Source organism: Leopardus geoffroyi, chromosome D2, assembly GCF_018350155.1.
Source record: "Leopardus geoffroyi isolate Oge1 chromosome D2, O.geoffroyi_Oge1_pat1.0, whole genome shotgun sequence".
In the NCBI taxonomy this organism is placed as follows: Eukaryota; Metazoa; Chordata; class Mammalia; order Carnivora; family Felidae; genus Leopardus; species Leopardus geoffroyi.
Genome location: NC_059334.1, coordinates 3,330,450 through 3,351,504, shown reverse-complemented (window position 1 = coordinate 3,351,504; position 21,055 = coordinate 3,330,450). Strand labels below are relative to the sequence as shown.

The 21,055-nt window shown below is 39.2% G+C and overlaps 1 protein-coding gene across 19 annotated transcripts in view; it reads right to left on the bottom strand.

The window, feature by feature from the left end:
- PCDH15 (protocadherin related 15) overlaps nt 1-21,055 on the bottom strand; it is a 1,244,966-nt gene that overhangs the window by 521,860 nt on the left and 702,051 nt on the right. For all 19 annotated transcript variants that reach the window (XR_006701343.1, XR_006701344.1, XR_006701345.1 and 16 more), the window contains one exon: nt 4,823-4,983. Coding sequence is in view for 16 of the 19 variants with exons in the window: in XM_045437154.1 (XP_045293110.1) it covers nt 4,823-4,983 (161 nt within the window). In the remaining 3 variants the exon portion in view is untranslated. The remainder of the gene's footprint in view (nt 1-4,822; nt 4,984-21,055) is intronic.

The window sequence follows — 21,055 nt, the reverse complement described above, 5'->3', positions numbered from 1 at the left end:
GCGTCAGGCTCTGGGCTGATGGCTCAGAGCCTGGAGCCTGTTTCAGATTCTGTGTCTCCCTCTCTCTCTGCCCCTCCCCCGTTCATGCTCTGTCTCTCTCTGTCCCAAAAATAAATAAACGTTGAAAAAAAGAAAAGTAAAAAAAAAAAATTTAAAAAAGAATGTCGATTTATTCATCCAATGAAACACTATGCAGCCATTAAAAATGATTATATATACATTCATTCACATGGAAGGAAGTATATTACAAATCACATTAAAAAAGCAGGCTGAAACATCATACCCAGTGTGATACTATAAAGACACATGCCAACACATATATATGTTTGAAATAATATACAGCAGGATAAATAATAAATATTTTCCTTAGATGGAAAATAATGTTTGCACATATGATTTTTATTTTCTGATATGTGTGCCATAAGCTGATATTATTTTACTGTTAAATAAAATTAAAATTTCCAGTTGTGATTGGATTTGGACTGAAAACATGGGTTTACCACACTCCTTTACTAGCAGCAATAGTCTGTGCTTCACATAAAGCAGATGGGCGCTGGGTTGAGAATTTTCAGAATAAACACCTTTAGACTTTGATGAATAAAGCTGTAAAAGCGTCATGGCGTCAGAGAGAGCAATTCACAAGAATTTAAAAAATTCAAAGATTAATATAGGACATAGTAAGCTGCATTGAAGCAAGAGCTTATACTGAGATTTATTTTTTCCGAGTCACATGGAGATCACTTTCTATTATGGAAAACGTGGCAGGCATCTAATGGCTCAGGAAAGCATTAGGACCACAGCCAGCTACTCTAGTGGGCTGCTATATGAAAGTATAGATATGAAAGTTCAGCCAACAACTCCTTCTCTTGCTTCTGTTTACAATTACTGATTTCGAGATGTAAAACCCTCTAACAATTTAAGAGTAAGAAAAGTAGGAAGATGCTTTCCCAAGGCAAAACCTATAACCTGGGGTCTAGGTAACCTTGGTAGTTAGTGAAACTCTTGAATTTGGTGGCAATTTATTCATGTGCAAATAAACTTTTTCTTGAGAAAGGAGTCCATAGATTTGATGGTAATCCTGACTAAGTGCTCTATCTCCCCAAAATGAAGACTTAATAACAAATCCATCAATGAAAGATTGATTTCAGCCTATCATTATTTCCTTGACTCATCAAAACTTAGTAACCAGCAATACAGTGAGCCTCCAAGGAAATAGTTCTTTTTGTTTTTTAAGTTTATTTATTTATTTTGGGGGTGGGGGGAGAGGATTCAAAGCTACTAGCAGAGAGCCTGATGTGGGGCTTGAACTCATAAACCTTGAGTCATAATCTGAGATGAAATGAAGTCTGTTGTTTAACCAGCTGAGACACGTGGGTGCCCAAGAAAATATTTCTTAATGACACAATTCATTTCTGATATATTATAAAGATTTGGCAGGGTTTTTTTTTTTTATATCAAACTATTCTTTTCCCCTTTCATGGTCACTCTTTAACTCGATGGCCCCCATTACCAGCCAGCAGGTTGACACTACACAGTTACTCTTATTCTTACACGTCTTACTTCTTCCACATTTCTCTTTTTACTATGTTTACACTTAGACTTCTGATGCTTCGCTTAAATCCATCTCACACATTTATCCAAGAAGAATTAGCTGACACCAAAGACCAATTGTTGGGCAGCATGGCGAACTAGTTAATTAGCTGCGTGGACTTAGACTCTCTTCACCTAAACACAGCCCACTAGAGCAGCAGGCTAGTAAAATATACAACAACAACATACCTGAAAAGAACAAGCCAGCAAAAACCATGGAAAGCTAACATGAGATAGATAATCTTTTCTTTCCTTAAGAAAGACTTTCAAAAAGCAAAAGCCATAGGGGCGCCTGGGTGGCTCAGTTGATTAAGCATCCGACTCTGGCTTAGGTCATGATCTCACAGTCAGTAGGTTTGAGTCCCACGTCGGGCTCTGTGGTGACAGCTTGGAGCTTGGAGCCTGCTTCCAATTCTGTTCACTGGCACGCTGTCTCTCTCTCTCTCTCTCTCTCTCTCTCTCTCTCTGACCCTACCCTGCTCATGCTCTGTCTCTCTCTCTCTCAAAAATAAATAAACGTTAATTTTTTTCTAAAGCAAAAGCCATCTATAATCTACAAGGTCCACAGAAAATAAAAAATGCAAAGAGGGCATGATATCAGAATAAAATGAACACACTTAGCTTTGGAGACAAAAATAAATAAATAAAATCACCCCATTGTTTTATTATTCTCATTTCACCACAGACAAGTGCTAAATGTTAAAGACTCACTGGGTCTAAATCTACTGCACAGATTATAGGGAAAAAATTGAATCAGCAAAATTTTAACAGTCCTTCCACCTCTAAAATCCAAAGATTCTGTAAAGCATCTGTAATCAGCAAACTCTAAAAAATACTATATTGAAAGTACATACTGTATTTAGTGAACCTAACCTTGACCTCATATGTACTATCATCATCTCTTTTACTTATTTATTCCCATTATTTCAATGAATTTGTTTGCCAAGTTGCTAATATGTCGCACCTACGTGAGCATATGTTTTGCTTTTCGTTTATAGATTTTCCTCTGCAATATTCATTTCACACTTAATATTCTTTAGATGTTCTAATCTGCATCTTTAGATAATTCAGGTAAGTATCCACTGACAACACTTTAATTTAGGAAATATCTTGGCAGGTTTAACTTGAGCATACCATTCCCAGTCCAAAGAACATTTTAAGTAGGTGGAAATTAGCTTTAGTATTGTGTTTAAAAAATAAAAATAGCCTGGGACACTTGGGTGGCTCATTTGGTTAAGCATCTGAATCCTGATTTTAGCTCAGGTAATGCTCTCAGGTAATTTAGCTCAGGTAATCCCTAGTTCATGGGATTGAGCCCCACATTGGGCTGTGTGCTGAGAGTATGGATCCTGTTTGGGATTCTTTCTCTCTGCCCCTCCCCTGCTTGTGTTTCTCTCTCTCTCTCTCTCTCTCTCTCTCTCTCTCTCTCTCTCCCGCTTGCTCTCTCAAAAATAAATAAATAAACCAAAAATCAGCCCAGATGAATACATAAACTGTATTCATTCACATTTTTTGCAATTATTACTTTCAAGTCAAACGATTTTAAGTGTATTCCCATGGTACTGTTTCAGTTGAGCCAATGTCCAATAAATGCTGCCCTTATTAGAAATAAAAAATAATACTAGGGAAGCAGATACTTTTTTTTGAAGGTAAAGGCAATCTTCAGTAAGTAATTAAATAATGTTTTAGGTTGGAGACACAGAACACCATTTATTTATACTGAAGTATATCCTTTGTCTCTACTCATTCACTCTAGAACTTGTGCTTTTAATATCACATAAAAAAAATGGTGTCAAAAAGAAAGTAATTTGCCAGTAAACTAGTAAATTATTATACTTAGGTAGTAGGTGATTTTAAGAAAAGCAAACAGTATAAAATAACAGTGGTCTAGACGAGTATTCTATAATTCTCCTAACAGGTTACATAATGAAATCCATGTGATGTGGATGTGAATGCCCCTAATGAAGGCCAGGAAAGGGAGCCTGTATGGTCGCAGCTGGGGGCACTGGTGCAGCCTGGGTGCCATTATCCACACTACTTTCACAAAAGTTATGACTTAGGACATAAATTAAGCTACGATAATAGATAATAATGGTTCCCATTCCATTTTATACTCTCATAGCCGCCCGGCCAAAATTGTAAAGTGTGGGGTATAAACGGCAGTCAGTAGTGGGTGGTGGGGGACTGGGGGCAGCATCCAGGCTGACTTTTTCCCCCATGTTGAGCCTGACAGTGTCACTCATACTGTCCACTGCCACCTGTGCTTCACATCTGCTCAGTCAGCTGCGTGTGGGGCCCCCAAGTGGACAAAGACAACCCATCCTGTCCTATACCCTCCCACCCACCCCCTGACCGCAAAGCTCTAAGAGACTCCGAATTTTAGACATGAACTACGTCAGGGGTCATCCACTCCACACACCGTATTGTAGAGTGGATCATAAATCTGAGTGATGCAGGGAGATGATTCAGGTTCATTACGCTGAGGGTCTGACATTTGGATTTCATGACCTGGAAATTTGGGAGTACACACATGTTTAGATGTACTCCCAAGGTCCTGCACAATTACCGTCGTGCACGCCCAGCCACATGCACGCACACGCACACTCATCTCTGCACTCAACACTTAGAAGCCTACATAAATCTACCCAAGTCTTCCCACTTTTTCAGAAATGAGACATTCAGCAGCTTTGGTAGCTGAGCTATTCTTCATGACACAATACGTAGGTCAGGCTGCCTTACTGCTTGGGTCACAGCTGGACTGGCACATCACCAGGAAACTCACGCTCACCTTCTTTTGATTTTTCTCCAGCCCGATACGCGCACAGCCACAAACCCATCCCTCACCCCGTGCTCACTCCTAGTGACGGCAGCCCCTGTGCTCTTCCTGTCACTCTGCATCCTCAAGCAACACCTGCTGCACGCCCACACTCCGCCGTGGGCCCTCGCTCTGCCTCCCCTGCTCTTCCAAAGTCACCACCCCTTAGTGTGAACATCTATCCTCCACGCGTTCCTGGGGGTCAGAGGGAAATACAATCATTCTCCCAGACACAGATGGCCCCTCCCCTTCTTATTCTTCCTTCAAGGAGTTAAACAAATGTTTCTGTTGATAAGCACAGAAAAGAATCTCAAATCATATAAAGAAAGTCCGAGATCATCCTCAACAAACACACGCAGTGATGAAAACTATAGTAAGGTTGTGACACAGGGACAAAAGGAAAAAAGAGTCACTAACGTCTCTATCCAGAACTCTGCCCGTGCTGTTCAGGAAGAGCATTTGCTTGACGGGGTCCAGCAACACCCAGTAATCCACGTTGTCCTTTAAGGAAAGTTCGATGGTGGGGTCTGGTCCTCCCGCAGTCCCTTTGATCAGCATGTTATCCACCAGAATCGTACCTGCGGGCCAGAGACAGTTATTTGAAGACATATCCTACTTGCACAGCATCTTTAACAAGATCATACGCTTAAATGCCAGCTGACCGGCAAGTCTGTTTTAAAGCAAAAAACATCCAACGTAACATCTGGCATGATACAGAACACGTCCTGTTTCAAAAGGGTGAAAATCACCTTTATTCCACTATTTATAAATGATGTTTCTTTGGAGATGAGGGTGGCAGCCAGAGATTCAGCCACTTGGTGAGTTTCATCATCTATTTCTTGTTTCCCTTTGGACAACTTAAACCTGCTCCCCTCCCTGTCCATCGCTTCTCACAGGAGTCATTACTGGGTTTCACCCTGAACAAAAGGAGATCCTGAAGTAACAGAGGCTGATACCTCAGTTCACTCAGTAAGACTTCCGATATGAAAAGAGATGTCCTGAAAATAAGAGAAAGGAAGAAAAGGAAGAGATAAAGAAATAGCAGGGTCTCCCATGGTGAGAACTGCTTCTTTCTTCTTTCATCTTAGAGCAAATCCATAAAACATAAATCTCAATGTGAAAGTCAAAAGTAGTGTGCAGACCCATGACTGAGTCCATTCTTCTTTAAGACACGTCTGGGGTGCTTGACCAGAACAACACGCTAGTCCAATGTGGCATTGTGATGCTTGCTTTCTTATTATCCTTTCGGCAGGCTAAATTGTGGACGTTTGTTGGATGAGTTGAAAAGACAGGACATCTCCAATCTTCCCTATTTTGTTAAAGATTCCATGCATTTTACAAGTTGGATGCAAACAGCACTGATGCAATTCAAATCCCATTCCGCACCCCCCCCCCCCCCCCCCCCCCCCCCCCGCCCACACACATACCAACAATCCCTTTGCCAAAGAGTAGTGCACTATAGCTTAGGGCAATCATTTTCAGCCCATCCATTTTATTAAAATTATGGCATCTAGAAAAGATGTGGCTATGCAAATAAAAACGTACCCCCTGAAAAACATTAGAATAAATGGAATATCTACAGAACCCATTGCCTCAGGATAGCACACAATAATATATAGATAATCCATAAATATAAATCTAGCTTGAATAATAATGCAAAATGTGACAGCTGCATTTTCTTAAGGCCCAAATGTTATATCATTGTATAGTTACAAATAAAGGGGGGGGGTCTCTTTGGAAGATTTTCTCAGCAAATTAATAGTAATAGTAATAGTAATAATAACAATAGTAATAGCTATAATATTTCTTTATAACGTTATTATCAGTGAGTTTTACCTGCCAAGGAATGTTGAAAGGAACAATTGTTCTTCTGTAACAATAAATCTGAATAATGATTAAACACACACACACAAATGCATGTCTAAGTGAAGATTATTTCCTTCTACTTTTTCCACATACTAGTACACATAGATATAAAAATTGAGTGAAAGTGATTCTTCTATTTTTTTTTTTTGAAATGGCAAATGACTAGCTACAGATAATACATCCAAAAGTACAGTCTAACAATGATGGCATTTTCTTTTATTTTTTTTTAAGTTTATTTATCTTGAGCAAAAGAAAAGAGTGCTAGGGGTGGAGGGGCAGAGAGAGAGGGAGGGAGAAAATCCCAAGTAGGCTTTATGCTGTCAGCCTAGAGCACTACAAGGGGCTCGAATCCATGAACTGTGAGATCATGACCTGAGCGGAAATCAAGAGTCAGACACTCAAATGATTGAGCCACCCAGGGGTCCCAATGATGGCATTTTCTGACCTAGTAATATGTTCAAGGCTCAAGTACATACTTATTCACAAATAATTCATACAACTAACGCTTAAAAATTATGTGGTAAGTACTTTCAATATTAGGGAAGCCAATGGGATTCTATTTTCTGCTTAAATAAAATAAAAATAGAGAGGGAGGCAAACCATAAGAGATACAATGGAGTATTACTTGGCAATCAAAAAGAATGTAATCTTGGCATTTGCAAACACGTGGATGGAACTACAGTGTATTATGCTAAGTGAAATCAGTCATAGAAAGACAAATATCATATGATTTCATACATATGTGGAATTTAAGATACAAAACAGATGAACATAGGGGAAGGGAAGTAAAAATAATATAAAAACAGGGAGGGAGGCAAGTCATAAGAGACTCAAATACAGACAACAAACAGGGTTGCTGGAGGGCAGGTGGGTGAGGGATGGGCCAAATGGGTGATGGGTATTAAGGAGGGCACTTTTTGGGATGAACACTGGGTGTTACATGTAAGTGATGAATCACTGGGTTCTACTCCATTTTTTATTAATTGTTTTAAATCTTTATTTATTTTTGAGAGAGAGAGAGAATGAATGAATGAGTGGGGGAGGGGCAGAGACAGAGGGAGACACAGAATCCAAAGCAGGCTCCAGGCTCTGAGCTGTCAGCACAGAGCCCGACGCAGGGCTTGAATCCACAAACTGTGAGATCATGACCTGAGCTGAAGGTGGACACATAACCAACCGAGCCACCCAGGCACCCCTACTCCTGAAACTAATACTACACTGTATGTGAACTAACTTGGGTTTAGATAAATAAAAATAAATAAACAAAGGAATCTACAATAGCAGGTCAGCTAACAGGAGGTTTATGCCTTGACTCACCCATGCATCACTGCAGGGGCAGCAGTGTCTGAAGGCATGGGGACACACCATGGGGACGCGTGGAAGGATGGGGCAGTCAGCTCCCCTTTACGGTCCAAATGGGTTGTAAGCAGAGGAAGGTGTAATCATTATGTTAATGACAATTCACACAGTGAAACTAAAACAACGTATCTGGACTTATACTTTACGTAATTTTTTTTTTTTTTTTAATTTTCATGGAGAAAATCTAACTGTTTTCTTGCTTCCTTGTCAGCTCTGTGGTTTTGGTGACTGGGACTCAGCAGTAACTGGTCCTAGTGCTGGTATGGTGACAGAGGAAGAGCTTCTCTTCTCTTTCACCAGAATATGCCTTCATGTTGCCAAAATCTCTCAATACTTTCACAAGCCATGTTACCTTACAGCAAAAGTTTAGAGAACCAGAGAGAATGGAGCATGGCTGAAGGAGGCATGACACAAAGGGCAATATTTTTCAAAAGAAGGAGGAGGAGGACGAGGATCAGGACCAGGATGAGGATGAGGACGAGGAGGAGGAGGAAGGGGAAGAAAGAAAGAAGAAGCAGGAAGCAGAAGAAGGAGGAGGGAGAGAAAGAAAAGAAAAAATGAATGAATAAATCAGGAAGGAGGAGGAGGAGGAGGGGGGGGAGAGGGGAGGAGGAGGAGGAAGGAGGAGGAAGAAGAATGTAGGTGTTCCTTCTGGTTTTCTCAGAGAGCCCCGTCTTCCACCTCCTCCCAGTAGAGCAAGGGACTTGTGTCCCAGGGTCATGGAGGGTCTGTCTGCAACCTGGCGGTGGGGACTGCACTTGCCACAGGTCAGGGTGTGAGCCTGGGCATCTGGGTACTGAGAAAAGGCTGGCCAACAGCTGTCTGGCAGGAAATCTGGGCATCTGGGGAGAGCATGGTAACTTTGCCTCCTCTCTTGTGCTGCAAGCTTCCACCTTTTCCAGTAAAACTTTCTGTTTAACCCCTCCTCCCGTGTGATGCTGAAAATCTATTCCTACCCCTGACTCCATTTGGAATATAAAGACACAGATACATGAAAAAGAAAAGGGTGGGAAACATAATGCAGCACTGATTAAGGAAGCTGGATGGCTCTATTACCAGAGAGCAGACCAGAACAAAGGCTATTATTACAGGTGATGAGACATACTGCATCAAAGTAGAGGGATCCATTGATCAACAGGTGTTACCTGAAGAGATCTGTCTTGAAGAATACGTTAGGACCCAAGACAGGCTCCTCTTCTGTGAAATTTTCCTTTTGCAATAATAATAATAATAATAATAATAATAATAATAATAATAATAAACAGTTGCAATCAGGAAAAAGGAATTAAACTTACTTTGATATTCATGTCACAGAAGTTAAGACAGCCTGCCCTGGAAGTGACAGAATCCAGTCCTGGGTCCACCACTTATCAACTGTGTGAAGGTGGCTGGATTACTTAACCCCACTCACCTTCAATTTCTCTTTTTATAAAATCAGGACGAAAGCAGGACAGACAGTTCTATAATGCTGTACGTACGTAACTGAAAGACACATGTATTCTTGTATCCAGAGCACTAACAGAAACCAAAGTAGTCGAAAATCAATAAAAACACTAGAACAGTTAAATACTTAATGATATTTTCACAAAACATCATGGCCTATGTTTGCCAACATTAAACCCTGGGGTCTGTGTTCCTTCCTTCAAAAAGTAGGTATTGAGGGTGATTTGCTACCAGGTGGAGACCTTTTTCATCCAAAGTAGAAACTTGGTTGGGTGTTTAGCTTTCTTCATGAGTCCATTATTCTAATTCATAAAAAATAACTCTGCAGTCACTTCATCTATATCTATAACTTCTCCAAGCAGACATATCTATCAGGTATAGATGCTAATTCAGGTTCTACTTGTACTAAATAAAGGGACTACAGATTTTCAGCTTTGTTCTTAAGATCTTCTCACAAGTCTTTCTTCTTAAGTATGGAAAAAGCTTGTCCAGAATATTTCAAAACATAAACATACTATAAAGTAACTTATGCATCAATACAATTTCCTTGTTACACCAATGCCATTCACTACTTACGGATGTGCATAATGTAAGTGCATCAAAGAAGAGCCTGTTGGGTTCCTGGATGACTGAACCAGATAATACATGCAAAGCACTGATTGCTATCCCTCGTACAGAAGGACTTGAGCATTTGTAATTATGGTCACTGCTGTTGATGCCATTAACACCATTTGAAAGAGAAATGACCCGAAGCTAAAGCAAAGTGACTTATTTTACATCCCAGTGTTCTTTACTAACCAAGTCTACTGTTCATTTCACAAAGCTAGGATTATCATGTTTGGTCAACACACAGACATGGCGGCAGTCTGGAAGAATTTTTATGGACTCTGAAGATTTGAGTCCCAAATAATTATTCTGGGAAGTTAGAAGGTAGAAAGAGAATCCTTTCTGTAGATAAAAGTGTGGACAGAACCTCTTGATCCAACTGATGGGCAATGTGTTTGGGCCTACCATTTTGAGGGAGTGGTACCCACTCTTTCCACTTCCTAACTGCAGACAATTCTGATTTTTTCTCATAGGAACTCAGATTAGATTTGATGGCAAAAAAAGGTCTTACTTCACAAATTCATACTAATAGTGATCTTTAGACTGAACACTATTTTCCTATCCCCAGAACATGTTTAATTTGATAGGAACTAAAATCGAACACACCCGTAGTATAGTAACAAAATATATATTTATATTATATTCATATATATTTACATTATTATCTGATTTTGTATATTATATATCATTTTATATTATTTTATATTACATTATTCATATTGTATTATATATTATATGTAATTATACATATTAAATATATAATATTTATATATTATTTTATAACACTTTATATATCATTTAATAGTGCATTAACTACATATATTTTTCTATACTTTATATAGCATAAATAAAATTTGGATAGTTAATGTTTTTCCTGTGAAAGTCATTTGCTTCTTTAAATAGGCAGTTATAACACAAGTGAATTACTCTCTAAAAATGCCACGGGGGTGGCAGTGGGAGGGGGTCCACTGCCCTTCTAATTAACCTAATTCAATGAAGCTGAAAAAGTAAGTTCTACAGGGAGACAGAATAATTACCTGTTTGGGTTCATTCCAAACATTAAAATAAAGAAAATCACTCTGTGCACAGAAACCACTTGTTGTTGCTATGAAACAATTATTTATTCAAGATATATAACCAATATGGGTTGCATAAAATCTCTTGCAACAATCTTTGCCCAGTTTAAGCCAATTGGAAGAATGCTCAGCTACATGATCTACCTGGAAGAATCCATTGCATGTTACTCCCTGCAAATGAAAACATAAACAAAGCTCCCAAATGCGTATTATTTGATCAAAACAAATTTGAAAATGGGGCACCTGGGTGGCTCAGCTGGTTAAGCATCTGACTCTTATTTCAGTTGAGGTCATGATCTCATGGTTTGTGGGTTCAAGCCCTGGGTCAGGCTCTGCACTGACAGCATAAAGCCTGCTTGGGATTCTCTGTCTCTCTCTGTCTCTGTCTCTCTGTCTCTGTCTCTCTCTCTCTCTCTCTCTATATATATATATATCCTTCCCTCTCTCTCTCTCTCTCTCAAAAAAAAAAAAAAAAGGAAAAGAAGAAAATGAAAATGTAGCTATCTGTAGTTTTTCAGTGAGGTTAACCAGTAAGCATGCCCATGATATAGTTGTTATTGAGTAAAATCTAGATTACAAGATTCACAGGCTAAGGGAGGTTCTTCTCATGCTCAAATCTGCTTCTTTGTCAAGACTTTCTAGGACTTTCCTGGAAGTAGTCTGTCTACTTTGATTTTTTTCACACTTCTCAGTTTACGGTTCTATAAAGTATACATTTCAGCTAAGAATATGTTCTTATAGCTAGATAGCTACTTGATAAACTCCTTTAGGGAAAGAAACACATGAGTATTCAACAACTTCATACAAAACATAGATTTTTATTGGGCTAGGATTTGTATATTAAGGATATATTAACCACACACAATATATGCTAAAGATCGAAAATGATACCAATCAAGTCAACAGCGGTTAAACTTACAAAATTACAAGTACACTGCTTTGCAAAGTGACATTGGTCTTTGAATTTATATTTTATTCACCTCAAAAGAACAAACCATTGCCAAATGGGCAGCTTTGTTCAAGTGCACTTCACTCACATTACTTGAGGGACAACACCTTTTACTTACATGTGATTCTTACTTCATAATGGTCAATAGTGATCCCACAAGCATGGCATGGACATACAATTATAAAACTTCAGGAATGAGATAGGTTTTTTTTTCCTTCTATCTTTCACTCTTTCCTTAGAAATTAATATGAATACCTGGCCCTCTTGACAATTGCTAGTATCTGTATTCTGTTGTGAATAAAGTATTAAGCAAATACATATGTATTCTACATATTGGTGTAGAAGGTATGTTAGGCAGGTTTATTTTGTTTATATGTCACTTATACAACTAAAAATAGAATCACAGAATTTTAACCTATCCTACCATCCACCCCCTGGGTTCCCCTCCTGAAACCAATACTACACTGTATGCTAAGTAAATGAATTGAAAGAAAGAAAGAAAGAAAGAAAGAAAGAAAGAAAGAAAGAAAGAGAAAGACAGAAAGAATCATAGAATTTTAGAAACAGAAGAGACCCTGCCATTTCACCATAACTTTTCACGAATAAAATGAAGCTGACCTTCTGGTTTCTCCACGTCTTTATCCCAAGCCCTGAAAATGCCCTGACCGAGGCGGTGTAGCTCATAAACACATACCCAGGACTGAACCCCAGTTTTCCAGTTTTATTGGTTCACAATTTAGATCTCCTTTCTCTATGCCTTGCTATCACACTGGAAACATGTAAACTTTTAAAAAAAATATGAAATGATAAAAACCTTGGAAATTTTGTTTTGGGATCATGGGAAACCCACACAGAGATCCCGTGAGTGCATAGATGGATTATGTGGAATTCTGTACCCTTTTATTTTCTTGACAAAACGTAAAGGGTCAAAATGGAAATAACTCTAACGTAAAATATAGGGAGCATGGTACCATGTAATCATCAATGAACTGACCCTAGAACTAGCTTTTCCAGATTATACATAGGTATAGATATAGCCTTTGACCTTATAGCTTACCACTCACCAAAGAGAATAAAGAGCTGGCATTAAGGGATAGCCCAATAAATCTCCTGCTGAGACTGGGAGTATTAGTGTAGTTAGTTTATTAATTAAACTAATTTTAGTTTATTTCGTTTATTTATTATTTATTTATTATTTATTGTTTATTTATTATTTATTATTATTTATTTTTTATTATTTATTTGTTTATTTATTAAACTAATATTTAGTTTATTAAATTAGTTTATTAGTTTAATAAGTGACACACTGGGGCACCTGGGTGTGTCGGTTGCTTGGGCATCCAACTCTCGATTTCAGCTCAGGTCATGATCTCGCAGTTCGTGAGTTTGAACCCTGAGTTGGGCTCTGCACTGACGGCATGAAGCCTGCTTGGGATCCCCTCCCTCCTTCTCTCTCTGTCCCTCCCCCACTCCTGCACTCTTGCTCTCTCAAAATAAATAAATAAGCTTAACAAAAATGTGAACACACTAACCCAGAGCCCCTTGGAACAACCATAGTATATATTAATGTATAATTAATACACATTAATTAATATATACTATCATGAGGAATAATGTATGTAAGCAAAGGCACATTGTTACTCAATGAATAATACTGTTCACCCTGTTGCCACTGGGAGTTTATATAGACTAAAGCATGTGAAAAGACTTATTCATTTTGTTTCATTTTGTTTTGTGGCTAATTGGAAATATAGCCACGATGTTTTAAAATAAAATATCACTTTTTTTTTTTTACAACTGCGATTAAAGAAGCACAGAATATACATAAAAGCCAGGAGAAAAAAAAGAAGAAAACCATGCAGATGCAAAACATAAAATAACAGGGTAGGAGGGGGCAACAGTTCATTCACTTATCACGGAGAATGTGTCACAAAGCAAAAGCCATTTCTTCCCAGCAAAAATAAAAGTGAACAAGAGAACAAGCCCAGAAGTCATACTACTGAGGTCAAAATGCTCACCAACATCTGCTTACGCTATCAGCTGGGCCAAATGGTAAAACACAGACTAAGTAAATTACAACGTACTCAATTCATGGACATACTGAAGTGATAAAGGTTCATACTCTTAGAATTCTGCAAGATCTTGTTACTTTCAGAATAGCAAGTTGATGTAGTTGAAGTGAAGAGACAGACTATACAATTTTTAAGTGTTATAAAAAGGTAGTTTAAATGTGAGCCACATCTCTAGTCCCACCCACCATTGGAAAAACCATAGACTCGGGGCGCCTGGGTGGTGCAGTCGGTTAAGCATCCGACTTCAGCCAGGTCACGATCTCACGGTCTGTGAGTTCGAGCCCCGCGTCAGGCTCTGGGCTGATGGCTCAGAGCCTGGAGCCTGTTTCCGATTCTGTGTCTCCCTCTCTCTCTGCCCCTCCCCCATTCATGCTCTGTCTCGCTCTGTCCCAAAAATAAATAAACGTTGGAAAAAAAAAAAAAAAACATAGACTCATCAAGCACTTGCTCACAAAAAAATCTATTTGGTTGAAGTTAGAGAAACAAAAATCACTGAAGATACTCTTTTAAAATGTGTATTAGAGATTGAGTGCTTTAAAAAGATACAAGCTAAGAAGTTCTTCAAGAGGATCAATATTTTAACCTGGTCCCCATTAGAATCATTTAGAAACCCTGAATCCCAGATCGTTCTCCAAATCTCCAACAATAAATCAAATCTCCAGCAAGATAAGGATACCACTTTTTAAAATTTTTTTTTGCCAAAACATCACTTGAGGATGTGCATTTGCTTTCTCCTTTGAAATTGCAGCTGCAGGAAGTTTTCACCAGTCTTAGCTGATTTAAAAACATAAAAGAGATGAGAGGAGGAGCCAAGATGGGGGAACAGCATGGAAGTTTTTTGTGTGTCTCATGTCCATGAAATACAGCCAGACCAACACTAAACCATCCTGCACACCTAGAAAACTGACTGGAGGATTAACACAACAATCTGCACAACCAGAACCACAGAATTCAGCAGGTACGTGGTGCTGAGAGGTAAACCTGGGGAGAGAACCCCAAGGCATACAGGGAGCCACTTTTGCAGGAGGAGAGAGGAGGGAGACCCTGGGGGGGGGCGGTGAGAATATGGGAAAAGCACCCCTCCCCAAAAGCAGCTGGAGAGAATGTGGAAAATTGGAAACAGCCGCAGGGACTAAACTAAAATGGGAGAAAGGAGAAGGGAGAGGGTTTCGATTCCATTAAGACTGTAAACAAGGGGGACGCAAAGGCTGCAACTCCGCGGCTCCCTACCTGGCGGTGCTCTGATGGGAAGGGCGAATCCCCAGGAGCAGGGTGGGGTCTGGGAGGTTCCCGGGCCACACGGGGAAAAGCGGTTCCACTGCTGGAAGGACACTTGGTGGAGACGGTTGAAGCCCCCTGGTCCCGGCACACCCCAGAAAACGGCCACATTCGCTGGGGCTGGAACAAGCACCCTCTTTAAGGGTGAAGCCTGGTGCCAGATGTGTGTTGTGATTTTCCATAATCCCTGAAAAGCACCTGCTACACCATCTCGCGAACTTTTTCTGGGGCGGGCAGCACCCGGCCGCAGTCTCGGGCACCGGCAGCAGCAGGGTCCCGCAAGAGTTCCTGGGTGCGGCCGACACTCGGCCATTGCTCCTTCGGCCATTGCTGGGTGAGACCCTCCCGCAGAGGGCGGAACGGGCCAAAGCCGCGGTCCTTCAGAAGTAAGGGGCCGGGGAAAGCAGCCGCGTCTGAGACAGAACTCGGGAGAGAAGTGCTGCCCGGGGCCTGGTCACGGACAGTGACAAAGCGGGGCGTGGCCGAGGGTTGAAGATGGACGGGCGCGTGATTGCTGACCTGGGAGAAGAGACCGGGTAGGTGGCTGACGCCATTTGCACCTCTGCCGCGCATGTGCATACGCACCCAAGAGCGCCGCAACACTCCACCCCAGAAGGCGAGCAGCGCCACCTAGTGGAGGACGGAGCCGTTACATTGAGCCCCGCCCACCTGGGCCAACCTCCCTCCTTGAACACAAGTCTCACCGCCGGCTTAGTTTATGGACTATAAAGCGCTTCAGAGTCTGACTTCTAGGGGAAAACGAAGTCATTTCAGTCCAATTTCAATCTGTTAGCAGGTCCATCTATTCAATTTTCTTTCTTTTTTTTTCTCTTTTTCACTTTTCTTTTTATTGAATACAAAAATAAAAAAAATAAATTTTTATTTTCAAGTTTTATTAAATATAATTAAAATTTCTTTTACTATATTTTTTACTTTTGTGTAAATTTATTCAAATTCTATCTTACTTCCAACACTTGATTTCAGTCTACATCAGTGTATTCACCTTTTCAAATTTTCAAACGATTTCCTTTTCTTTTTCTTTCTTTTTCGTTTCTTTTCTTTTTCTTGAATGTGAAAGAGAAAAACTTCATTTTTACTTTCAATTTATTTTAAAAATATTTTTCTGTAAAACTTTTTATTATATTTTTTGCTTTTATGTAAATTTTTTCAAATTCTATTTTACTTTCACCATTTTATCTCAGTCTACTATAGTGTAATAAGTGTTTCAAATTTTCAAACGACTTTTTTCCTCTTTTTTCTCTTTTTTGCTTCTTTTCTGTTTCTTGAATACAGAAAGAGAAAAAAATTAATTTCTATTTTTAATTTTTATAAAAATATTTTTCTTTAAATTTTTCTACTATATTCTGTACTTTTTTGTAATTTTTTTAAATTCTATTTTACTCCCATCATCTCATTTTAGTCTACTTCAGTGTATTCATTTTTTTCAAATTCTCAAATGATTTCTTCCACTCCCCCTTTTTTCCCCTCTTATCTGTCAAACCACTTTCAACACCCAGACCAAAACACACCTAGGGTCTAACATCATTTATTAGCTGTGTGTGTGTGTGTGTGTGTTTAATTTTTTAATTTTAATATTTTTTAATTTTAATTTTTCTCCTTTCTCCCTTCAAAAGGACAAAACAAAGGAATTCACCCCAAAAGAAAGAGCACAAAGAAACAACAGCCAGCGATTTAACCAACACAGATACAAGCAAGATGTCTGAACAAGAATTTAGAATCACGATAATAAGAATACTAGCTGGAGTCCAAAATAGATTAGAATCCCTTTCTGCAGAGATAAAAGTAAAAAATAGAATGAAATTAAAAATATTGTAACTGAGATGCAATCACAGATGGATGCAGCGGCGGCATGGATGGATGAAGCAGAACAGAGAATCAGCAATATAGAGGACAAATGTGTAGAGCATAACGAAGCAGAAAAAAAAGAGGGAGATTAAGGCAAAAGAGCACGAGTTGAGAATTAGAGAAATCAAGGGCGCCTGGGTGGCGCAGTCAGTTAAGCGTCCGACTTCAGCCAGGTCATGATCTCGCGGTCCGTGAGTTCGAGCCCGCGTCAGGCTCTGGGCTGATGGCCCAGAGCCTGGAGCCTGTTTCCGATTCTGTGTCTCCCTCTCTCTCTGCCCCTCCCCTGTTCATGCTCTGTCTCTCTCTGTCCCAAAAATAAATAAACGTTGAAAAAAAAATTAAAAAAAAAAAAAAGAATTAGAGAAATCAGTGACTCATTAAAAAGGAACAACATCAGAATCATAAGGGTCCCAGAAGAGGAAGAGAGAGAAATAGGGATAGAAGGATGATGAGAGAAAATCATAGAAGAAATCTTAACCTTATGCCTTAAGGAGCTGGAAAAAGAACACCAAATAAAACCCCAAACCAGCAGAACACAGGAAATAACAAAGATTAGAGCAGAAATTAATGCTATCGAAACCAAAAAAAAACCACTAGAACAGAACAATGAAACCAGAAGCTGGTTCTTTGAAAGAATTAACAAAATTCATAAATCACTAGTCAGTTTGATCAAAAAGAAAAAGGAATGGACCCTAATAAATAAAGTCAACAATGAAAGAGGAGACATCACAACCAATACAGCAGAAATAAAAACAATAATAAGAGAATATTATGAGCAATTCTATGCCAATAAAATGGGCAATCTTGAAAAAATGGACAAATTCCTAAAACATACACACTACCAAAACTGAAACAGGAAGAAACAGACCCATAACCAGTAAGGAACTTGAATTAGTAATCAAAAATCTGCCAAAAAAGAAGAGTCCAGGGCCAGATGGCTTTCCAGGGGAATTCTACCAAACATATAAGGAAGGGTTAACACCTATTCTCTTGAAGGTGTTCCAAAAAATAGAAACGGAAGGAAAACTTCCAAACTCTTTCTATGAAGCCAGCATTACCTTGATTCCAAAACCAGACAGAGACCCCACTAAAAAGGAGAACTATAGACTAATTTCCCTGATGAACATGGATGCAAAAATCCTCAACAAGATATTAGCCAACCGGATCCAACAATACATTAAAAAAATTATTCAACATGACCAAGTGGGATTTATACCTGGGATGCAGGGCTGGTTCAATATTCGCAAAACAATTAACGTGATTCATCACATCAATAAAAGAAAGGACAAGAGGCATATGATCCTCTCAATAGATGCAGAGAAAGCATTTGACAAAATACAGCAACCTTTCTTGATAAAATCCCTCAAGAAAGTAGGGATAGAAGGAGCATACCTCGAGATCATAAAAGCCATATATGAATGACCCAATGCTAATATCATCCTCAATGGGGAAAAAAATGAGAGCTTTCCTCCTGAGGTCAGGAATGAGACAGGGATGTCCACTCTCACCACCATTATTCAACATAGTATTGGAAGTCTTAGCCTCTGCAATCAGACAACACAAAGAAATAAAAGGCATCTGAATCGGCCAGGAGGAGATCAAACTTTCACTCTTCGCAGATGACATGATACTCTATATGGAAAACCCAAAAGATTCCACCCAAAACCTGCGAGAATTGATTCATGAATTCGGCAAAGTTGCAGGATATAAAATCAACGCACAAAAATCGGTTGCATTCCTATACATCAACAATGAAGCAACAGAAAGAGAAATCAAGGAAGCAGTCCCATTTACAGTTACACCAAAAACCATAAAATATATAGGCATAAATCTAACCAAAGAGGTGAAAAATCTATACACTGAAAACTATAGAAAGCTTATGAAAAAAATTGAAGAAGACCCCAAAAAATGGAAAAAAGATTCCGTGTTCCTGGATAGGAAGGAAAAATATTGTTAAAACGTCAATACTACCCAAAGCAATCTACATATTCAATGCAATCCCTATCAAAATAACACCAGCATTCTGCACAGAGCTAGAACAAATAGTCCTAAAATTTGTATGGAACCAGAAAAGACCCCGAATAGCCAAAGTAATTTTGAAAAAGAAAAGCAAAGCAGGAGGCATCACAATCCCAGACTTCAAGCTATAGTACAAAGCTGTCATCATGAAGACAGTATGGTACTGGCACAAGAACAGACACTCAAATCAATGGAACAGAATAGAGAATCCAGAAATGGACTCACAAACGTATGGCCAACTCATCTTTGACAAAGCAGGAAAGAATATCCAATGGAATAAAGACAGTCTCTTCAGCAAGTGGTGCTGGGAAAACTGGACAGCGACATGCAGAAGAATGAACCTGTACCACTTTATTATACCATACACAAAAATAAACTCAAAATGGATGAAAGACCTAAATGTAAGACAGGAAGCCATCGAAATCCTCGAGGAGACAGCAGGCAAAAACCTCTTTGATCTTGGCCACAGCAACTTCTTACTCAACATGTCTCCGGAGGCAAGGGAAACAAAAACAAAAATGAACTATTGGGACCTCATCATAATAAAAAGCTTCTGCACAGTGAAGGAAACAATCAGCAAAACTAAAAGCAACCAATGGAATGGGAGATGATATTTGCAAATGACATATCAGATAAAGGGTTAGTATCCAAAATCTATAAAGAACTTATCAAACTCAACACCCAAAAAACAAATAATCCAGTGAAGACTTGGGCAAAAGCCACGAATAGACACTTCTTCAAAGAAGACATCCAGATGGCCAACTGACACATGAAAAAATGCTCAACATCACTCATCATCCAGGAAATATAAATCAAAACCACAATGAGATACCACCTCACACCTGTCAGAACGGCTCACATTAACAACTCGGGCAATAACAGATGTTGGCGAGGATGCGGAGAAAGAGGGTCTATTTTGCATTGTTGGTGGGAATGCAAGCTGGTGCAGCCACTCTGGAAAACAGTATGGAGGGTCCTCAAAAAACTAAAAATAGAACTCCCCTACGACCCAGCAATTGCACTACTAGGCATTTATCCAAGGGATACAGGTGTGCTGTTTCTAAGGGACAAAGGCACCCCCATGTTTATAGCAGCACTATAAACAATAGCCAAAGTATGGAAAGAGCCCAAATGTCCATCAATGGATGAATGGATAGAGAAGATGTGCTATATATATGTGTAGGTGTGTGTGCATGTGTGTGTGTGTGTATGTGTGTACACACACACACACACATACACACACACAATGGAGTATTACTTGGCAATCAAAAAAAAATGAAATCTTGCCATTTGCAAGTATGTGGATGGAACTGGAGGGTATTATGCTAAGTGAAATTAGTCAGAGAAAGACAAAAATCATACGACTTCACTCATATGAGGACTTTAAGAGACAAAACAGATGAACATAAGGGAAGGGAAACAAAAATAATATAATAACAGGGAGAGGACAAAACAGAAGAGACTCAGAAGTATGGTGAACAAACTGAGCGTTACGGGAGGGGTTGTGGGAGGGGGGATGGTCTGAATGGGTAAGCGGCACTAAGGAGTCTACTCCTGAAATCACTGTTGCACTATATGCTAATTTGGATGTAAATTTTAAAAAATAAAAAGTAAATCAAGTTAATAATAAAAAATTAAAAGAGATGAGATGGAACTTTTTTTGAGAGAGAGAGAGAGTGAGAGAGAGAGAAAGAGAGTGTGCAAGGGAAGGGGGCAGAGGGAGAGAGAGAATATTAAGTAGACTCCATGCTCAGTGCTGAATGCAGAACGCTACATGAGGCTGGATCTCATAAGCCTGAGACCGTGTCCTGAGCCAAAATCAAGAGTCTGATGCTTAACCGACTGAGCTACCCAGGTGCCCGAGATAGAGCTTTTAAACAGGATTTCAATATTTTAGAGAACTGCATTCAGTACATTTCTCAATGTGATCAATCAGATTGGAAGTGTGACTTAGCCATCTAGGAAAAACTGTGTTGAGGATGTTTGTCAACCCCTTTAGGTATTTGAAGAGTTTATTTGAATTTGTAATATAATTTAAAATGTTTACAAGAGTTCAATTATTATAGATGACACATACAATTCATGGTATAGAAGAATTAACTTTGTTAAACTTTTG